The 21,638-nt window shown below is 35.4% G+C and overlaps 3 protein-coding genes across 3 annotated transcripts in view; all 3 read left to right on the forward strand.

Moving 5' to 3' along the window:
* LOC125867017 (suppressor of mec-8 and unc-52 protein homolog 2) overlaps positions 1-13,302 on the forward strand; it is a 460,057-nt gene extending 446,755 nt beyond the window's left edge. The window contains exons 2-12 of the mRNA XM_049547437.1: positions 8,663-8,729; positions 8,828-8,968; positions 9,061-9,110; positions 9,224-9,341; positions 9,697-9,745; positions 9,846-9,935; positions 10,780-10,848; positions 10,939-11,062; positions 11,672-12,012; positions 12,245-12,619; positions 12,843-13,302. Coding sequence (XP_049403394.1) covers positions 8,680-8,729; positions 8,828-8,968; positions 9,061-9,110; positions 9,224-9,341; positions 9,697-9,745; positions 9,846-9,935; positions 10,780-10,848; positions 10,939-11,062; positions 11,672-12,012; positions 12,245-12,619; positions 12,843-13,112 — 1,677 coding nt within the window. The 5' untranslated portion in view covers positions 8,663-8,679 and the 3' untranslated portion in view covers positions 13,113-13,302. The remainder of the gene's footprint in view (positions 1-8,662; positions 8,730-8,827; positions 8,969-9,060; positions 9,111-9,223; positions 9,342-9,696; positions 9,746-9,845; positions 9,936-10,779; positions 10,849-10,938; positions 11,063-11,671; positions 12,013-12,244; positions 12,620-12,842) is intronic.
* Positions 13,303-14,874: 1,572 nt separating this feature from the next.
* LOC125867020 (uncharacterized) lies at positions 14,875-21,089 on the forward strand. Its single transcript, XM_049547439.1, has 5 exons — positions 14,875-15,024; positions 15,869-16,750; positions 19,657-19,857; positions 20,286-20,481; positions 20,697-21,089. The coding sequence occupies exons 2-5, from the start codon at positions 15,899-15,901 to the stop codon at positions 20,903-20,905; spliced, it is 1,458 nt and encodes a 485-aa protein (XP_049403396.1). The 5' UTR covers positions 14,875-15,024; positions 15,869-15,898; the 3' UTR covers positions 20,906-21,089.
* A 311-nt stretch (positions 21,090-21,400) lies between these two features.
* The window catches only part of LOC125868801 (protein ABA DEFICIENT 4, chloroplastic-like), a 1,952-nt gene continuing 1,714 nt past the window's right edge, over positions 21,401-21,638 (forward strand). The window contains exon 1 of the mRNA XM_049549356.1: positions 21,401-21,414. Coding sequence (XP_049405313.1) covers positions 21,401-21,414 — 14 coding nt within the window. The remainder of the gene's footprint in view (positions 21,415-21,638) is intronic.

The raw sequence follows: 21,638 nt of genomic DNA on the forward strand, positions 1-21,638 counted from the left end.
CGATAGAAGATTCATAGAATAATTGTGACTAGGCTAAACTTTAAGGGGAATAAGCTCTCTCTCGAGCAACTTACCCCGTTTCAAATGCATTCCTCTCGGACACCCACTTGCTGCATGAAGACCAGCCTACACCTTAACCCACTCACTCTCTCGAGCTGAGTGTGTGGGAATGAGACTAGGATTCACTCTCTCGAGCTGAACCTCATGTCGACCCACTCCCACCGACCATCAATTTAGTAGTTTTAGTTTTACGACTTCTCTCTCGAGCAAGCCGAAAACACATAAATAAACTTGTATTTGCAACTACAAATTCATTAAACTCATCCACAACTACTAAACGAAATCACAATTAAACTACGATTAAACTATCAGCAAGCAAGACCCAACAATTATCTTAACCCATATTCGCAAAATCACACCCCAAGAATTGGGTTTTTCAGCCACACATGTATAAGAGATAGAAATTTATACCAAATGGAGCTCGCATTCAACTGGGTATGAAGATTTAAGTCTTGATACAGGCCAAAATTGAAGAATCCAAGAGACCCAAATCCAAATCTTGAAGATGAAACCCTTTGGATCTTCAAGTCTTCAAAACCCTCTCAAACTTAGAGCAAAAATATCAAAAAGTACTATTCTATATGAAAATTATAATAATTGTTCGACTCTTAAAACTATAACTCTAACTAGTATTTATAGTTTTCACAGATTTGTTCTGCAACGGATCACTCGGCGTCGTTAGTCGAAATCACCGATCAACTCGGTGATTCGCCCTTTAGTGTAGTTCATCACCGTCTTGCACCAGCCTTTTGCATCGTCGTGCTCTGGGTCATTAGGCGACATGGTACTGCTTCGCGAAACTTCTCGATGATGTGTCGATTGCTCCCTTTTTCAGCCGACTTGATCATTTCCTTCAGGGCTCATCACACTGGAACAAAAGGCGAAGTAAGACCCTTCGGCGACTCGCCAAGTGGACTCGGCGATCCTCAAGCCTTCATTTCTTCGTTCTTTTCAGCCTTTTCGTTCCTTTTTGCGACGTAGTATCCATGCTTTCCTTCAAACTTCAAATACCTGAAACTTAATGATTTTCATCAGATATTGAGATAAAATAAGCATTTGAGAACACAATTTCTATTAAAATATAGCTCTAAATGAGTCCAATTTGTGGACTCATCAATATGTGTAATCCAGTAAAAGTAAATTTGACAAAATAAAGATAAAAGAATAAGAGACAAAATGTAATTATAAATTACTTATCATTTGCATTTTGTTTATTGCATTCATCCAACAAAGGGATATCTCACCATATTCTTTTTATATATTTAATTAATTATTTTTATAAAATATTTACTCAACAATAGCCCGTTTTGACTTCTCCATCAATTTTTAGGAAGTGTAGGACCAATTTTTTCAATTTCTAATTTCTGAAGGATGAAAAAAGTTAAATTAATTTGTGTTATTTCGATAAATTTCTAAAAAATCATGATAAAAAGAAAATTAAGTTTGTTTAAAACGAAATTAGGTCACATAGTAAACAAGAAGTTTCAAAAGACATATTCACATAAATTCTTATAACTATAACAAGGTATTTGAAAGTTTTGGTTATATAAAATTTCTTTATTTTTTTGAGTTAGCTTAATACAATATATTTTTTGGTGACTTTTTACAATATAAACACATAAAAAGATAAATTTAGTTGACGTCTCAACGATATGAATTTAAATACCAAGATATCATCTTCTCTTTAATATTTAATTAAGAAATAACCAAATTCTTGCATTGTGACCTAATTCTATTTTTAAAAAAACTTTATTGTAAATCTCAAGAAGAACCTTAATCTTCTTGAGAGAATCCTTGGAGAGAAAATCTTCAAGGATTTGGGGTAGAAAAAGACCCAAATAACCTTGAATAAAAAACGGTCGCACAATATTTATAGATCGGCCCATGGTTCGTACAAATTTCTACGGACGATCCTGGTCATCCATAGAACCAAGTACTAAGATCAAAATTCCACTAACTTTTCACAATGCCTATAGTCCGTAGGTCTCAACCGTAAAATCTGAGGTGAATAAAAAATTCTACTAAGTATATTTTCTATGATCACTTCCTACATACCGTAAAACCATCTATGAACCTTCCTAGTGGTCCGTATAAATTCTTCTGGAGCTTGTCATTTTTCAAATTTCCATAACCCTTTCCACACCTGCCTTCTACGGACCTTACATACAGAGGGATCTATATGCGTGATCATAGAAAATATACAATAATGACTTTAACATTTTACCAATCATATTTCTTAAATATTTGGTATTACTTTACACAAACTAGACTCTTCACCTCTCTATCATGACACCTTCTTGTAAGACAACTTGATTAGAGTCAGTTAAGGAGTCCTAACGTTCTAGCCTACTTACATTCACTAGGGATTTGTATAATCCAACTCTATTTGGTTAGGTAGGTATAGATAGGACCAAATATATATATATATATATATGCTTATTGAATTGTACCGTGCAATCAAGAGAAAGAATAGCTTAACAACTATACATTGTATTCTCTATATTTTATTCACAGTATCAGAGTCAGGGTCCATCTTATCCAATGTTAGGTCCCCCAAAATTCAAAAATTGTTCACACTCCAGATGTTAAGCACTGGGCGTGAGGTGGGGTACTGTTAAAGAATAACAAAAGTCCCGCATTGGTGGATAATGAGATGGATGAACTTTTTATAAGGCTTGGGCAATCTTCCTCCCTTTAAGCTAACTTTTGGATTATGAGTTGGCCTAATACCTAATTTAACAAAGTATGTCTAAGCTCATTAACTTTCAGTTGTGTTTTGCCATGAAAAATAAGGAAACCCTTCACTACTTCCTTGGTATTAAGGTTCACCTCTTCCTAAGCTAGAGCAAGTATGCCTCTGATCTTCTTAAACGCACAGACATGTTGGGCGCATGTGATATTTAGACCCCTCTCTCACAAACACATACTCTCTATGATTTGTCTAGTTCACAGGACATTGATGTTTTTGCATATCAAAATGCCGTCAGAGCCTTACAATCTTGACCTTCACTCGTCCAGATATCTCTTATGCAATTAACCTTGTGTGTCGGTTTATGCAATGCCCCACAACTATACACTGATCTGGCGACAAATGTACGCTTCTATACATTGTTGGTATATCTAAATTAGGCTTCCGCATCTCCACCAAGTCCTCTCTTAACTTGGTAGGATTTTCTGACGCCGATTGGGCTGGATGTCCCCTAACTCAACGGTCCACATCAGGCTTATGTATTTTTCTTAAATCTAATTGTTTCAGCTGGTCTTCAAAAAAGTAAGTTATTATGGCGAAGTCTAGCGCTGAAGCTGAATATCGTTCATTAGCGTCTTTTGCTATTGAAATCACTTGGGTGGCCTAACTGCTCAAAGACATTGGCAACTCAGTATCTCGTCCTCTACTGCTTTTCACGGACAACATAACCTCACGTATAATCCAGTTTTGCATGCTCGGACAAAACATGTGGAACTTGAATATCATTTTGTGCGAGAAAGGGTTATCCAAGGAGCTATGGTTACCAAGTTTATCCCTTCGGCACTTCAATTGGTTGACATATTCACTAAGTCATCCGGAGATTCCGTTTCAAGCCTTACGAACCAAGCTTGGCATTGTTCATCACCACAACTCCAAGGACTCTAGTTATATATATATATATATGCTTATTGAATTGTTCTGTGCAATCAAGAGAAAGAATAGCTTAATAGCCATACATTGTATTTGTAACATCCCGCCTTAGAAAGAGCTAAATTTAGAAAGAAAAAAGTTGCAAATAGTCAAATTGAAAATTTTGGAAAGTTATGCTTAAGTTATGAGTTTGGGTCAACTTCAAACGATCATAGCTTTCAGTACATGATGAGTTATGTGGACCACAACATATCAAATAAAAGGTCTTGGAATCCTCTTTCCAACGCCACCAAGTTTGCAAAATTTCAAGCTCGTATGAGAGAGATATGGCCGTTTGAAGTCAGGTTGTCCAATTAAGAAAAGCTACCCGAAAATATGAGGGGTATTTTGGTCTTTTTCTTACCCTTTCAGATTTAAGCATTTTTAGTAAATAATTAGGGGTCTAAACTGATTTGGTTCAATTTTACCAAACCAATTTACGCTTAGGGTTTTGAAAGGAGTTCAAGAAGAGGAGAAAATGAGAAAAGTTCAAGGCGTTCGTCAAGATTCTTGAGTTTTGTTGCGGATTTTCGTCAAGGATTCGATCCTAAGAGGTATGTGAGTTATCATAGTGTTGGGTTCATTCACCCACACGCCAATCATGTTATTTTAAGTGCAATTTTGTTCTTGAAAGTTGAAGAATTTGAGTTTTTGATGAGTTCTCTTAAAATTTCTTTTGTAATCTTGATTATTGGAATTTTGATGAGTTCTTGAGTTGAAAGTTGGTGATTTGAGAGTTGTTTTGAGTAGGTTATCGTGTACTTTGGTTGGGTATTCTAATCTAAGTGATTGGGGAAGAAACTATTCGATTCTAGGCGAATTGGGATTAGAAAACGAGAAAGAAAATTTGTTGGCAAATCAGGGCAGGGGCTACAGTGCGCCACAAGAAGTGGCTTGTAGGTTAGCTCCTGGGGCACCGTGCCACTCAGTGCACCCCAACTTCCCTTATGTAGTTCAGGGTCTGGCGCCCCGCGCCACTCAATGCACCAGGGTCGTCAAGTCCCCTACTTTTTAGACCTTCTTTCTGTATGAGTTCCCTTGAATCGTATCTATGTTTTCTAATTGATTTCTACACTCTAAGGTACATCTAAACATCGAGAGATCATTCATATCATGAGATCATAACCCTTGAATCCATAATTCAAATTCAAGATAGAGCTAAGAGTCAAGTCTTGAGAGTTTTTTCGAGTCTTTTAATAAGTCTTTTACAATCATTTTAAACTTGTTTTAAGACTTGAGCACTTGAGTTAGAGAAGAGTATAGTTGAGTTCATTTTATTTAAAATGATATATGGGAACTGATTATTCCCAAGAGTAAATGTTTTCACATTTAAGATGAGAGGAAACACCGATTTCCAAAAGAGTTTTTTCGAGCAATTTTGAGTACCATCTCTTTTAAGAGAGTTTTTTAAGTAATAATCTCAAACCACAGAAAGAGTTATGTTTTTAAATATATGAGCTAGTTACATTTTAGGAGTAGTATTGAGCACCGATATGAGGACGAGTTCAGATAACTCAAAGTCCTCATAAACCATGTTGCCAACGTGGGTAGAAAGGGTCATACTTTTTAGATGATTCCTTATTTCTTTTAAACATAGAGTAGTGGATCCACTTAGTAGTAGGTTCTATATCCCGACAAAGTATAGGACAGTTCTGGCAGTGTGGGCTAGACATTGTATCATCAAATAGTTCATAGTGATGGTTGTCGGTTAGAGAACCTCCCACACAGAGTTTATTTTGTATTTTCATATCCAAACAAAGTTTATTTTGTATTCTTACATACAAACTGAGTATATTGTATTTTCTAATACATTAAGTTGTTATCTACTGTTTTAAAAGCTTTTCTTTATAATGCATTTTTACTACTGTTTTATATTGAAATGAGTTGAGTAAGTTGAGTTGAGACGAGGTAAGTGTTTCTTCATTTTCAGTTCAAGCTTATGTCTTGTTTAGATTTCCCCTCACATGCTCGTACATTTCATGTACTGACGCCATTTGGCCTGCATCTTTTATGATGCATATACAGGTGACCAGGATCAACATCCAACGCTTCGTTGATCCAGTTGAGTTCCAGAGTTGTTTGGTGAGCCTCTCTGCTTTCGGAGGATCCCTTTATTATGTTTTGTCATTTCAGTTTGTTAGGATGATTGGGGGTCTTGTCCCGACATCCCTTGTAGTATTAGAGGCTTCATAGATAAATAGACAGTATTAGTTCATGAGTCTTTTCCATTTCAGTTATTGATGTTTGAGACTTGCGTTGCCACTTTGGCTAGTGAGTGTTTTACTTTTAAACTGTTCTGAATTTATCTTTGAGACAGTTGAATAAAGCTTCCATTTGACTTTATTGTATTATAAGTAAGTCTTCCGCTAAGAGTTAAGCCAGGCCAAGGGTTCGCTTGGGGCCAGTAATGGTTCTTGAGTGACGGTCACGTCCAGGGTGTAGGCTCGGGGCGTGACAGTATTCTCTATATTTTTCTTCACTTCTTTATTCTCTACACATACTAGTATTACCTTCTCTTTTCTCAATTTTAGATTTGATTGTTACAAAGACAGACAATTAATATCATTTCCACAATTTATTGCAGAAGTGTTTAAAAGAAACTAAATAATTATGTCTTAAATAAAAGTGAGCAATACAGAAATTTGTGTTGCACTTATATTTTTGCTACTAATTCTATTTTATGGATATCGTGTATATATGATCACTAGTTTTTCGACACGTGCGTTGCACGTGATTATCAATTCTGAAAGTTTAAGCGAAGATTTGAATAATAAATTTTGCAAAAAATAATATTGCAGATTCTTTTGTGAATGTTCAATGTGGATTGTCATATATATATATCTTATTCACGCGAAACTATGAAGAGAGTCAATGAAATTTTTTATTAGTTAAATAATTTATATATTTATTTCAATTTAATGAGGTTTAATCATGTAATTAGTCGTATCTCACTAATATTATCTCATAGACAATATTTGTTGTGTATATTTTTATGATCTAACCAGATGTGTTTTCCACGTGTATTCCACGTTAATCTGTTTAGATGTCATATAAACATGTGGAGAACAACTACATTTTATATTTTAGAACTATTTTTGTATATTAATTTTTATTTTATAAGTTATAACATAATAGATGTCGTTCTTGTTGTTGGCTCTCATATTTGACTTCTTGATTGACTGTGTACATTAACTAAAGATAGTTATCTGATTGTCCATAGTTAACTCAGAAATGTTTTCTTTTTTTTTTACCAGAGAAACTACAAATTAAAATTAAAGAATGTATTTTATCTATGAAATCATGTATATAATCACTTGTTTATCTTACACCCAACAAAGATATAGTTCATATACTTGTATACGATTTTCAATTTATTCAATCAAGTATGATTCGTCCAAGGAAAAATAACAACACCGTGTTATCACATATATAGGGGCGGTATAATAATACAAAAAATTATTGATAAAAAGTTAATATAAAGAAAGATAAAAGATAGAAATAATTAATGTAATAACTATGGGAATTCATAATATTATAACTAAAGAATGTAAAAGAATGTGAATAATGTGAATAATGTTTGCAATAATTAGTAATAACTAAGAGAATTTATAATGTTATAATTAAAGAATTAATGTGCAATAGATGAATTTCTAATAAATTTAATACTTACATAAATAAATAGGACTTTTAATTAATGTTACTATTTTTTAAATATATATTTATTCCACATTCGTGACATATATGATAAAAATTAAACTAATACAAACTTCAACTGACGTTGTTACAAGTCATGTGAACTTTTCTTCGTTGAAAATACTGAAATATCAAGAAATAGTAAAATCAGTAAAACAAAAGGTCAATGTTTATATAGTAATAACTATTTTGATGCAAATTTCCTGATAATCTAAATCACATAAGAAGCATTGAAATAAAGTCATTCTTTTGTCTTGAGCATCAAAATACAAATCGTGACAATTCTCTAACTCTTGCGAAGTTTAATAATTTTGGAAAAAGATATTCAGAAGCATATATATACATCATAAGAGAATTTTTTAACAAAAACAAATGAATTTTGACTACATCATGCTAACTTCATATATTGGAACATTACATACTAATGTATATACTAAGCAAAAAATTAATAATTGTATCATCAGAATTATTTTCCTTAAGTACTCGATGTTAATAAATATACCCTCTTAGGATAGAACGACTTACTTAATCAGAATAGTGGTACCTCATATTTCGCTAAAATTCGAATACTCAACAACAATAAATTACACGATTTTTTTAAAAATGCAAGAAAAAGAAGAGTAGATTAAAAAAAATTGTGGTTGAAAAATAAGAGGAAGCGCCTCTATTTATAGTCAACAAAGGGTAGTATGTACAAGTATTTTTCGTGTCTTATCTGAACAATCATAACCATTTCGAGAAGTCATAACCTTTTGGAAAAGTCACAACTTATTGAAAAAGTCACAACTCTTTGAAAAATCACAACCCTTTGAAAAAAGTTACAACTTGTCAGATAAGTCACAACTCATCGGAAAAGTCACAATCATTTGAAAAAAGTTACAACTTATCAGATATATCACAACTCATCGGAAAAGTTACAACCTAAGTTAGGGATATTATAGTAATTTAACATTCAAGTTAGGAGTTCATGCTTTTAAGGTAATAAATATGACCATTTTCTTATCGATTAAATAAAAAACGCGCTCATTATATTCTCAAAATTGATAGTAAATATCTTATTGATTTGATTATCAATTTAGTATGTTCACAAATCGAATATCAATTAATCGAATGATAATATATAAATGTTGAACTGAAGCGACCCAGAAAACGAAATAAAAAGTAGCAAGTGAGGGTTATTTTAGTCTTATGGGATGTTTATATGAGGTTGATTGTCTTCCTCGCTCGTTTCACCCTAATCTGGATTTTTTGGGAATAAGGTCTCAACCATGTCTTCCTCCAAGCGAAATCACAAGGAAAAGATTGTTCGTCGCAACAAGTTTGTTTCTCTCTTTCATCTTCCATTGTGTAAAATGTCAATAGATCCTTCTTTAATTTGCTGAAAAATTGGGAATTTTTCTATTGTTTTTGTTACAGAGAAGAGAAGGTTGAAGAACCGGAGTTACCAAAGTACAGAGACAGAGCTAAAGAAAGGAGAGAAGATCAAAATCCTGATTATGAACTCACTGAATTCGGTGGTTTTCATGCTGTTGCTCCTCCCGGGAATGTTGATCTCCTGTAAAAAAAAAAAAACCCGAAACACCCATTTCTCTTTTTCTTCGAATAAGGGTTTAATTTTGTTCTAACTTTCTTGTTTTGAACTTTTACAGCTCTGCTGATGCTCAGAAATTATCTATTGAGAAGAGCAAGTATCTTGGAGGTTTGTATAGTCTGTGGTTGTACAAGAACATTTTTTAGTTAATTTCAGTTCAGCAGTTTTCTTGATATATGGCTTCAGCTAATCAATCCTTGTTTTGACTGATTGTATATCAGGTGATGTGGAACATACACATTTGGTGAAAGGGTTGGATTATGCTTTACTTCACAAAGTGAGAAGTGAAATAGATAAGAAGCCAGAAGCTGGAGATGAGGCGTTTGAAGGAAAACCTAGGTAAGTACTAGGTTACTTTATTGCTTAGCTGTATGTATGACTCCTTTACTTCAAGCCCAGGCATAAGTAACTGACCTCCAAGAGCCTGTTAGTAATTTTCAGCTAATAAAGTTGATCCATGTGTAGCTCCCATTGGATAAGACAGTAGCTTTAGATAGGGGTTTTTTACGTAGATGCTCCTGTATATGTTCTTCCATAGATTACCCTGATTTACGGACACTCTGCTAACATCTTTTTGTGTATATACAAAGTATTGAGCATATTTAGTGAATTGTTCTTTTAAACACCATGTCTAAGAAGCAATGCTGCTGGAAAATGTTCGATTAATCATTCTATTTATCCCTTTTGCTAATAGAGGTGTAAAGGAAGATCATCAATTGTCATTCCGCACTGCAACTGCCAAGGTGCATTAACTCTTTCAATTGTTATTGTCTCAAATATTTTGTAGTTGTTGCTTGGTGTTATTATGTTTCAATAGAGTGACTAGTAAGCTTTGGGTTGCAGTCAGTATACCAATGGATAATCAAGCCTCAGACTGTTATAAAGACCAATGAAATGTTTCTTCCTGGACGGATGGCTTTTATTTTTAATATGGTATGTTTCCCTTTTATACTTACTCTGCTCTTATGTTATGTATGCTAGGTTCTACTTGCCTGAAAAGGAATTATTTCACAGACCATTGGTTGAGTTTTCTTATAGTGCCCTTAGACTTGAGATATAATAGTAAACAAAATTTTGTACTTGTGATAGGTAGCTAAGAAGCTTCTATTTCTATATTGGATCATAGTTTTTTTTCTTTTTTTGTTAACTGCTGATGTTCTCAAGGGCGCATCGTTGTAACCATATTCTATCTTAACCCCCCCTCCCTGCCTTTTTTTTTTTTTTTATAACAAGGGAAACCCGCAGCCGCTACCCTTTGGGTGCGCACAGGGTAAAACTCCCTCTCCTATGCAATAGCTCGCAAACCACATAGGAGAGGTAACCCGCACTAGGCAAGCCCGATGCAACGAGCTCGACCCAAAAGGCAAACCCCTTGCTTTTGTTGGCAAGGGCTTTCGAACTTGAGACCTCCAGCATGGAAGTCCCAAGCCCAAACCACTGGGCCACCCCGAAGGGTCTCCCCCTCCCTGCTTCTCCAAGTAAAAGAAGGGAAAATGTTGAGGGGAAACTAGAGTTTAGCTTGTATGGCGGGGATGAATAGTCTTTTCCTTCTGAAGGCCATTCTTTTTCTTGGAGGAAGGCGGAAAGGGTGTTGTTGGGAGTTAGATGCTAGAATCGTTGAAGTTGATTTATTTTACTACTAAAATGTTTGGTGATCAGATGTGTCATATGGATAGTGAAGAAGATGAGAACGATTTTGTTCACTTGTATTTACTGTGTGTATGTTTCTTTCATGGTCTCTTTTTTTATTCACTTATGATTGATGTGTATATTGCAGGATAGTGGATACTCCAATGATATTCCTACAACTCTACACAGAAGCAAAGCTGACTGTCCAGTCCTCGAGGTAATTCCCTTTTCCCCATATTCCACTACTGTCAGGCAATTTCTTCCTGAATTTTCCATCTGAATGGGTTATCTCATCTATGTTTTCCAGGAAATGGTTACAGTCAGTGTTGATGGTTCTGTTCTAGACCGAATAGCTAAAATCATGTCCTATCTCCGTCTTGGATCATCAGGAAAAGTTCTCAAAAAGAAGAAGAAGGAAAAAGATAGCAAAGGTGCTTAGCGTTTGTGCCTTCTAAACCTTTGTATTTTCTGAAAGTAATTAGAGTGGCAATGTGATGTAGATTCTTATATATCCAGTTTGTTTATATGGGAACCTTTGCTGTAATTTCTGACTGGTGCCGTTGCATCCTTGGTAGGCCTATTAATATTCTTGCTTACGGAAGTGAGTTTGGGCCTGGTTTCCTATAAACAAGTACAGTAGAATGTTTGTAGCCGGGACAGAATGTGGGTTATTCTACTTTGAAACCGGGGCACAGGGTGAAACTTAAAGGAAATGTCACGTTGGGTGTGAAGGTAGTTGATAACTAGGTATATAGTATGATTCTGTATTTCCATGGAGACTAAAAAAAAGCATTTTGGTTCTCTGGAGTCTTTATTGTGTGTTTCCCATGCAAACTATACTTTGCTTCTTTTTCCTTTTCTTTGGGCTTTTGGATCTTTTTCTGTCTCCTATTCATTAATAAAGAGCTGGGAGGAGGGGTTCCTTTTGCCTTTTTCTTTTTCCTTTGTGGGTGGTGAGTTATCTCCTCTCTTCATTGATAAGGAGCTGCACTTCTAGTTCCTTGTTCTGTGTTCTGACAGAAGTTTTTAATATTGTGCAGGAAAGACAGTTATATCCAATGGTTATGACGAAGTATCGAAGTCTGATGCGTCAAAGAGCCAAAATGATAAAGAAACCGTGCATCCATCTGCACAACTTCCTAAAAAGAACCATTCAGAAAGAAGAGAGGATCAGGGACCTGCTGTTGCTAGAACTGAAGAAGAAGATATCTTCATAGGGGAAGGTGTTGACTACTCCATTCCTGCTGGAGATATGGGTCAAAGCCCTGTATCAGAGGACATGGAAGAATCTCCTCGAAACAAAGAGAGGACCTCATATTTCAGTGAACCTGCCTATGGCCCAGTACCTCCATCTGAGCCTTCTCATGATTGGCAACATGCGGTGAGTCAGTTGAGTCGTAAGGCATTAGATCATTCCTGTTTAAAAGGCTTAACAATATTTTATGACAAAATCTGCCTACATTCTTTGTCCTACATTTCTACGAAGAAATTGGATGCTCTCCATCGTATTTGTCCAGTATCAACTTTACTGTATTTACTACAGTAATTATATTTTCCTATGTGTTGCAACTATTATTCATCTTTTGATTGTTGAATATGTTTGATCTGTCCAGAATGGATATGATGCAGTGCAAGCACAAGCGGTAGCTGGTGTTTACCAACCAGAGTGGCAAGATTATCAGTATCCTGAACAGGTGGCTTATCCTGAGCAATATCTCCAGCAGAATTATGATGTGCAAGCTGGTGTTGACGGTCTTCAGGATCCACAGTTTATGACTCAAGAAGAAAAGGATAGAGGCCTAGGGTCAGTATTCAAGAGGGATGATCAGAGGCTTCTACAACTGAGAGAGAGAGATGCCAGAGAGAAGGATCCTAACTTTATTTCTGAAAGCTATTCTGAGTGCTATCCTGGTTACCAAGAGTACAATCGTGAGGTTGTTGACAGTGATGATGAAGCTGATTTGTCAAAAATGGACATGGGTGGACGCGTAAGTGATATTCTGTTCTTGCTGAAGATTATGTCCACTTCACATGTCATTTCTTGGTTCACCCTTCTCCCATCCTTTTGAAACCTACAAAATTTTGATCCCTGTAAAGGAAACTTCAATTGCCTCACATAACTGAAAATCAATTACATTATTTTTTTTTAATTGTACTTGATTATCAGAAGATGCAACTCTAAATTTTCTTTGGTGTTGTGATGCATTGTAGGCAAAGGGGCGGCTTCATCGTTGGGACTTTGAGACAGAAGAGGAGTGGGCGACATACAATGAGCAGAAGGAAGCAATGCCGAAAGCTGCATTCCAGTTTGGAGTGAAGATGCAGGATGGTAGGAAGACGAGGAAACAAAACAAAGACCAGAAGCTTACCAATGAGCTGCATAAAATAAACAAAATACTCACCAGAAAGAAGATGGAGAAAGACAAAGGTGAAGCACTTGAAGACGGTGAAATACAACCTGGAAAGAAGCAGCGTGTATGAACAGACAGATAAAACTTTTATCTTTTTTGTTTTTTAGATCTTCCTCTACATTTTTGGTGTTGAGAATATCTTGAATTTGAATTAGTACTAATGTCTTGATTTAGTGTTCAGAATATCGTGCTAGTATAATTATTGTTTTAAATCATATTAATAAGATAATCACGCCTGATGACTCTGGAGCTTAGGCAAATATTGCCTTTTATGTTTACCTCAAATAGTTTGAATTTTAGTAGCAAATACGTGTCGCTTTATTTATTTTAAATCTTAAATATAAATGTATCTTATAAAATACGTAAAACTTTTATGATGATTGCAGTGGATTCTAATGATCCAAGTTTATTTTTGTAAAATATAAGGGGTTGTTTGGTACTTGGATAGAGTATACCGATATTATTAATGTAGGGACTAGTTATGAGTGAATTTATGTATTGTTTTATACAAGTATCAGGGATGCACGAATTAGTTATTCCACTTTTATCCTACATAAACTAATACATAGATTTTCTCATAACTTATACATGTATTAGGGCCCGTTTGGCCATGCGATATGGTATCATGATATGTAATCATAATATGGAATTATGAGATGAAATTGAAGTTTTGTCTAGACATGCGATATGAAATTTTTGTGTTGTATATTTTCTCATAAACATAAGAATCTCAGAAGTTGTAAAATTTTATTAAAATAGTCTCAATTGTTTATTCAATCTTACCAAATAAATAAAAATTTATAAAATTGCAAAATAAATTATTACAAAGTTATTTGTTATTCACTTAAGTAATTGTTTCATCTAACTTTAATTCAATAAGAAAATTGAACATAAATTGTAGTTTACTAGTCTTTAATATAATATTCTCACATAGTATGGACAATTTCCTCCGTTGAACTTGTATTTCTCGATTATGTGACCGAAAAGACGAATCAACATTGTTACTTTGAGCCATTTGTTGGTCAATATCATCCGCAACTATATTTTTATTGTCATAAACCATAAATATTTCATCAGTCCTTTGGTATTCTCGAAAATAATTATGTAACACTGCACAAGTTATGACAATTTTCACGGCATCAATTTGATCTGCTCTGTTGTTCAAATAGATATAACTATAAGCTGTAATAAATACAAAACGGTAGAAGTAATAAATTAGGTTTTGGAGTAAATGAAGAGAACAAATTTATTACTCAACAATCGATTAGTGTGAGTTAAAGTGACTATATGTTGGTGACAATAATAAATTTTATGCCAGTGAGAATAATAAATTTAAAAAGTAATGATGTGATTATAAATTGTATTTACATATAAAATAAATGATTAGTAGATATAAATGTGGGTTGTTTTAACAAAATATAAATTTGTGAATCAATTTTTGTATTAAAAACATCTCAAATCATAATATGAAATTCTCATATAATGGTTTTTGGAGAATATGGAATCACATCTCATGATATGGAATCAACATAAAATTGCATGTCCAAACGCTGATTTCATCTCACAATTCCATATCGTGTTATGGTATAGCATGGCCAAACGCCTACTTAGGCGTTATATTAATTTTCTTACATGAATAACTTATTTTTTGTCTATCTATCAAATGTCATATAAGTTATAAAATTAATATGTAAATAATTTACTTCTTATAAAGTTATACATGTATTCATTATACGGATATTAGTGATATAAGTATTAATTATGCCGAATTTAGTTATAAATAAATCTCTTTGTGTGCACCTGAATGTATGTACCTTAAGAAACTACGAATACTGAAATATATATTTTTTTAAAAAAAATTAGACCCAAACAGGACGCTTAATTACCCGGTTTCCAAAGCAAACAGAGAACCCACGAAACCACAAACCTCTTATCGCCTTCTTCCTTCCTCCGATCACCGATCATCAAACAAACAAGATCCGGTAAGTTTATTCTTTTTTTTGTCTCTAATTTCTTCCATCAAAATTGATTATGTTCTCTTAAATCTTCAGGGTTGTCTCTGTCTATGTGTGTACGATTTTTTATTTTAATTTTTGGGTATTTTAGGTAACCCTAAGTATCGAGATGATTGAAACTGGAATATTGAGTTTTTCGTCTAGAATTTTGATCGGATTATGTAAGTTGATGTTTTTTTTTAGCTAACGAGTATGTTCTCGCTATAAAACCCTATATTTTGTTTCTCCGGATTTATTTATTTTTATTGCGGTTTGCTATTTGGTTGCCTTTCTCGCTTTAACCCTATATGTTTTGTTATAAAATTACATGCTTTTTGGTATTTTTGGTTCTGTGGCTTAATTTTTCATTTTTAAAATTCTCAGCAATGTTTAAGTTCTCATTCCTGGCTGAATGGAATACTCCTTTGGTGTATAAGTTCATTTATATTCCAGTACTGGAATCGGAGCTGAATCCATTTAGTTTGGGGTTGAGGCTTAGTTGGTTTGATTGTATATTGGATTAGTTTCCTCCATATTTTCTTGTAGGCTTTCTGCCTGCTACAGTTATTAAGAGAATTTTTAGAAACACATCTGGTTTTATATTTTTTCGTAAAAATGCATAAAGAATAGAATAGAGGATAAAATTGTGTGAAGAGTTAAAAAAAAAGAAAAGAAGAGTTAAATTGGGTCTAACAAAACTTTTTTGTGGTATTTAAAAATTTAAAACCTTCTATGTAGAGAAGGATAAACATATTAGGATGAATGGGGATCTTTAAAGTGGTTACTATTTGTTAAATTTTCTTTTGACTGGTGTCGTGTTACCTATTTGTAGCCCATCTGTTGTTCTGATTATGCTGGATACATGGTGAAATTTGAAGGCAAAGTTGTGTATTCTTCGCTTGCTAATTTGGAAAAAGACAATGCGAAATTTCAATTTGTTGAAGATGAAGTTGATGAGGATTCATGGGGCAGAGTCCCAGAAGATTCCCATGCTGCAGGTAACAGTTATCCACATGGGTACCCACTGATTGAATCTGATGATGTGTTGGATAGGGACTATGGTTCTGGTAATGACCCATATAACTTTGTGCCGCAAAGCGGTCCTCCTGAGGTCAATTTAAGAAACGTCTTGACTGGGCTAGTTGCTATTGTTACTGGGCAGAATAAAGTTCAGGTTTCAAATACAGTTCCGCAGTTACCTAGTTCTAATGTTTCATTTCTTGGATCTGGTACGAATGGAGATACTTTCTTGCATTCATCAGTGTACATTCCAAGTGCTCCACCACTAGTTGAGCCAAGTGCATTTAACTACAGTGCTTACAAGGATGTGTTGGAATCTGAGCCTCCAGATTGGCTTCCAGACAGTTCAACAACTATTTGTATGCAGTGCACTGCGCCTTTCACAGCATTCACTCGTGGAAGACATCATTGTCGGTTTTGTGGAGGAGTTTTTTGTAGGACATGCACAAAAGGGAAGAGCCTGTTGCCCATGAAGTTTCGGGAGAAGAACCCCCAGAGAGTGTGTGATACCTGCTATGATAGGCTTGACCCAGTGCAAGGCGTGCTCATCAACACCATCAGCAACGCTGTGCAGGTTGCAAAGCATGATGTTATGGATTGGACTTCTACAAGAGGTTGGTTGAACCTTCCTGTGGGTTTATCTATGGAGTATGAGATATACAAGTCATCAAACACATTGAGGACGTATGCACAGGTCAATTCTCTTTACTACTAAGGCGTTTTGTCTATTTGATTTTGTTGGTTTTAACCTCAAGAATCAAATCTCTGCCTTTTGTTACTATTGGGGTGAATACTGTAAGTTTTTGTATTTTCCACACCTTATCTCTGTATCAACTTTAACCTGCACCCTGTCCTCTATTTTTTTTGTTATAATTTGCGCCTAATCTATTTGTGTTTTTGCAAATCCATAAAAGAGTTCATTCAATGAAAGGTAAAGAAACTTTGTGTGTATTTTCTTTGTTTCTTTTCTTGCAAAAAGAAAATAATTGAAACCTAAGGGTGGAAGGAGAATCACATCCAATGGCAAGCGTGATCTTCAACAAGATGTTGTAGGAATTACTGTCGCCTCTTTATTAAAAATGAATTATTGAGTAACTGAGTTACCTCAAAATAAAAATAAGGGAAAAGGGTCAAAAATACCCCTCAACTTTGGTTTATTGTTTGACTTTACCCTCGCTGTTAAAATGAAGTTAAATTTACCCCTCTCATTACTAATTTCACCAAAATTACCCCTCATTAAACGGAATCCCCAAAATTGACCCAAATTGACCTAAATTACCCGAATTTTAAAAAAAAACCCTATTCCCTATTTTTAACCCAATGCCCCGACCCCTCTAGAGGATAACCCGATTCCCTATTCTTCAGCTTCTCTGGAGAGTATGCTAGGAAAGGGAGAAAAGGTGACTGCAGTTGAGCAAAAGCTTTCTACTCCTCCCGGGAGTGCGCTGGGAGAGGGAAAGAAAGTGACTGTGGTCAATCAAAAACCGTCCGCTCCTCCAGGAAGTATGCTAGGACAGGGAAAGACGTTGAATGTGGTCGATCAAAGACCTTCTTCCTAGGTTCACTCTCTTGAACCCTCAAAAATGATAAAGAAAAAGGCACCGCTGCCACCAAAGAGTGTTCACTCTCTGAAATTGCATTCCTCAAGTTACACCAGAGACAGAGAAGAAAATGAAATCTATTTTGGCAAAGCATTCTCCTCCTGAGCAGAGAAAGCTCAAAATGGTAAAATCTTCATCTAAGATCTTAGGAGGTGTAGATGCAGGAGTCAGAAAAGTCGGTGCTGTTAATTCTAGAAAACAAAAAATTGTGTCTAAAGTATCTGCAGAGAAGTCTTTGAAGATCCCAACCGGATTATCCTCTAGAGGGGTTGGGGCAGGTCAGGGCATTGGATTAAAAATAGGAAATAGGGTTTTTTTTAAAAAAATTTGGGTAATTTGGGTCAATTTTGGGGATTCCGTTTAATGAGGGGTAATTTTGGTGAAATTAGTAACGGGAGGGGTAAATTTAACTTTAATTTAACAGCGAGGGTAAAGTCAAACAATAAACCAAAGTTGAGGGGTATTTCTGACCCTTTTCCCTAAAAATAATCGAGTAAGTTGATGCTTATTATTTCATTTTGCTATATTGATTTAGGGTATTGTTCAATCTATTTTGTGGATGTTTTTATTTTTATGAATTTGTACCTTTTCTCGTACATTAGTTCTTGATTGTTCAGTATTCAGAGATATAGTGCAACATATCTTCCAATCATTGGCGGACCTACTCCATATTTAGTTTAAGGGCATGTTTGGAAAGTCATATGGGAATTGGATTTGAGTGTAATTAGGTGTGATTACATAGTTTGACATGTTTATTTGGCCAAGTAATTACTTGGTAGTAGGGAATTGGGTGTAACTAGATAGCGCTTGACTACCTACTAACCTTCTACAATTCTACCCTAATCCTCGTCCTCCATATCCTCCTATCTAGGGTCATGTCCTTGGTAAGCTGCGGGTGTACCATGTCCTGTCTAATCACCTCTCCCAATACTTTTTTGGCTTGCCTCTACTTGTTTGCAGGCACACAATAGTCAACCTCTTAACACCTCCTCATTGAAGCATTTGTGCACCTCCTCTTTACATGTCCGAATTAGCTTAACCTTGCTTCCCTTATCTTGTCCACCATGGAGGTCACTCTCACCTTGTCCTAAATATGTTTGTTTCTAATCATATCTCTCGTAGTGTTCATACATCCATCTCAACATCCTCATTTCTGTTACTTTTATCTTCTATCTTCTGTGAGTGCTAGGTCTTCATCGGCCAACACTCCGACCCATAAGACATAGCTTGTCTAGCAGCCACTCTCTAAAACATACCTTTTAAGTCTTGGTCGCACATTCTCATCGGACAAGAACACCAAATGCAAGCTTCCATTTCATCCATCTTGCTCCAATATGATTGTAACATCGTCGTCACCCCATTTCCTTGGTATTTGACCCAATATACTTGAAACTTCCTCTCTTAGGGATTACTTGTGTATCAATCCTCACTTCCACATCTTCCTCGTGAGTTATGTCACTGAACTTGCATTCCTAGTATTTTATCTTAGTCCTGTTCAACTGAAACCTTTAGGCTCCAGGGTCTATGCCTCCAAACCTCTAGCCTATTGTTAACACCAATGCGTGTCTCATCAATCAATACTTATGTCATTTGCACATAGCATACACCATGGAACCTCCCCTTGGATATGCTGCGTCAATTCATCCACTGCCAAGACAAATAAAAATGGGCTAAAACAAGTTAGGAGGGTAATCATTAAAAAAAAAAATTAGAGAACAAGGTGCAAGTTAAAAATTGAGTCACATATTAAAGGTGCAAAATTCAAAGAACTTGAAATAGTGATGATTTTTTTTAGTTTCATTGTGAATGCTCTCTCTTCACTCACACTCAGAGCTCATCATGATATTCCATTGTCCCTCTTCCTTTAAGGTTAGAACAAGAATGGTAGTGTTAGAATATGCTACTGCAATCAGAGTCTTCAAATTCTTCTCTGAATTATTTGCTGACCCCAACGTGCAACTTCTACCTTGTAATGCTAATTAAATCTTGTAATGCACAGGTTGCTCGGTTGAATCCTGAGAGGTCCATACCTGGTGCAGTTTTAAAAGGAGCTAAAGGTCTGGCAATATTAACGGTCGCCAAAGCTGGGATGCTTCTTACTTATAAATTTGGCTCTGGCCTGGTGGTTGCACGAAGGTCTGATGGCTCATGGTCTGCACCATCTGCTATACTATCAGCCGGTTTGGGATGGGGTGCACAGGTATACTCTAAATTATTGGTCTTTGCTAATGACACTCTCCTTCAGTTTTGAGAATGCGGTCAATTCAGATAGTATAGAACAGTTATGATAGGAATTCAGTTGAATTGAGTGATTACATTTTGTCCTTAATCAGATTCATTTTCTGTTTTGGCAAAGCTTGGGTCTTGGGCCTCTGAAGGTCTTTTATGTTGTAGAGGAGTAACAAAGGTTCATGGACATATCATAAACATTTTGTTTTATCTTAATTGACAAACATTGTTTTGTTCTTCCTGAACTAAGAATCTGGTCGACTAAATTGAATGAAACTTAATTCTCCTAAGCAGCTGAATAGTTAAGAACATATTTATTGAATTGTCTTTTTGTGCCTTTTTGATTAAATTTGTCCTCCTCATCCTTACTCTAAAAGGTTGATTTTCGTCTTTTTACAGATTGGAGGTGAGTTGACGGACTTCATTATTGTGTTACATGACTCTAAGGCCGTGAAGACATTTTGCAGCCGCATGCATTTTTCTCTTGGTGCTGGTTGCAGTGCTGCAGCTGGTCCAGTTGGGAGAGTTGTGGAGGCAGATCTGCGAGCTGGAGAGAAAGGTTCTGGCATATGCTATACTTACAGTTGCAGTAAAGGTAATGTTATCACTTATGGGTATCTCTTGCAAGAGTGTATGTTATCACTTATCAGCAGTACTTTGATTGCCTCTTAATAGGAAATTAACTTAAATAGCGGCCTGCCCAAAAAAATAGCCGACAAATGTATAATATATGTATATTTTTGGCTGAGCGGCCAAATGTGTAACTTCCCTCCTGCTTAAATCACTTGGGGTTTGATTTGTATGTTTCAGGTGCATTTGTGGGAGTCTCACTTGAGGGGAATGTCGTCACAACACGGATGGATACTAATCTCCAATTCTATGGAGATCCTTACCTGACTACAGCTGACATTCTTCTTGGAACTGTAGAAAGACCCAAGGCTGGAGAACCCTTATATGCAGCCCTCAAAGACCTATACGAAAGCTTTCCACTACGATTGAAGGGAGTCCTCAACGATTAAGATGGTGGGATGTTTTAGCTCTTTCAGCGTCTCTTGTTTCATACAATGAGAAATGTACAGTATTTGGTTTAATAGGGTAGACGAATTTGCTTCCGAAGCAGGATAATATCTTATCTCCTTGGCTATAAACATCTACACTTGTACATAAATAGTATTTGTGATATACAGTTACAATTCTGGATTATTTGAGGTTAGTTATTAGGGTGGTATGTATCAGATAAGACTATACTTGGTATTTCAGCATTTGTAAGTACTTAAATTGACGTTTTCTTCTTCTATGATATAATATAAAACACCAAGCTGCTGAAATTGTAGATAGACAGCTTAAGATAGTCATGTCTGAGTAAGATGTGAGTAACAACAACATACCGATTCAGTGTAATCCCACAAAGTAGGGTATGGGAAAGGTAGATCTTACTACCACCTTAGAGATAGAGAGGTTGTTTGGCTCAAGAAAAAATAGTCAAAAGTAGTATAGACAAAGAAATAACGGAAATGAAGATAATCATGTAAAATACTATAGACAATCTGGCAAATCATCCTAAACAATAGTCATAACAAGATATAACAATAATAAAAGTGTAAAATATTGCAAATAATAACCAAGCTTAAAGGACAAAAAAACTATAAGAGTAATACAACAAATAGTAAAAAGGAATAAGTGAGTCAAGGCCAATGCCCACTACCTAACTAACATGCTATCCTAATATGTGTCATTTATAACCTTCTATTA

The sequence above is a fragment of the Solanum stenotomum genome, chromosome 6 (assembly GCF_019186545.1).
Source record: "Solanum stenotomum isolate F172 chromosome 6, ASM1918654v1, whole genome shotgun sequence".
NCBI lineage: Eukaryota > Viridiplantae > Streptophyta > Magnoliopsida > Solanales > Solanaceae > Solanum > Solanum stenotomum.

Excerpts from the sequence above, each read along its gene's own strand:
- LOC125867020 (XM_049547439.1), top strand. The coding sequence starts at position 15,899 with ATGGTGAAATTTGAAGGCAAAGTTGTGTATTCTTCGCTTGCTAATTTG. Across the intron at positions 16,751-19,656 it reads CATTGAGGACGTATGCACAG|GTTGCTCGGTTGAATCCTGA; the intron begins GTCAATTCTCTT and ends TGTAATGCACAG. Across the intron at positions 20,482-20,696 it reads TACTTACAGTTGCAGTAAAG|GTGCATTTGTGGGAGTCTCA; the intron begins GTAATGTTATCA and ends TGTATGTTTCAG.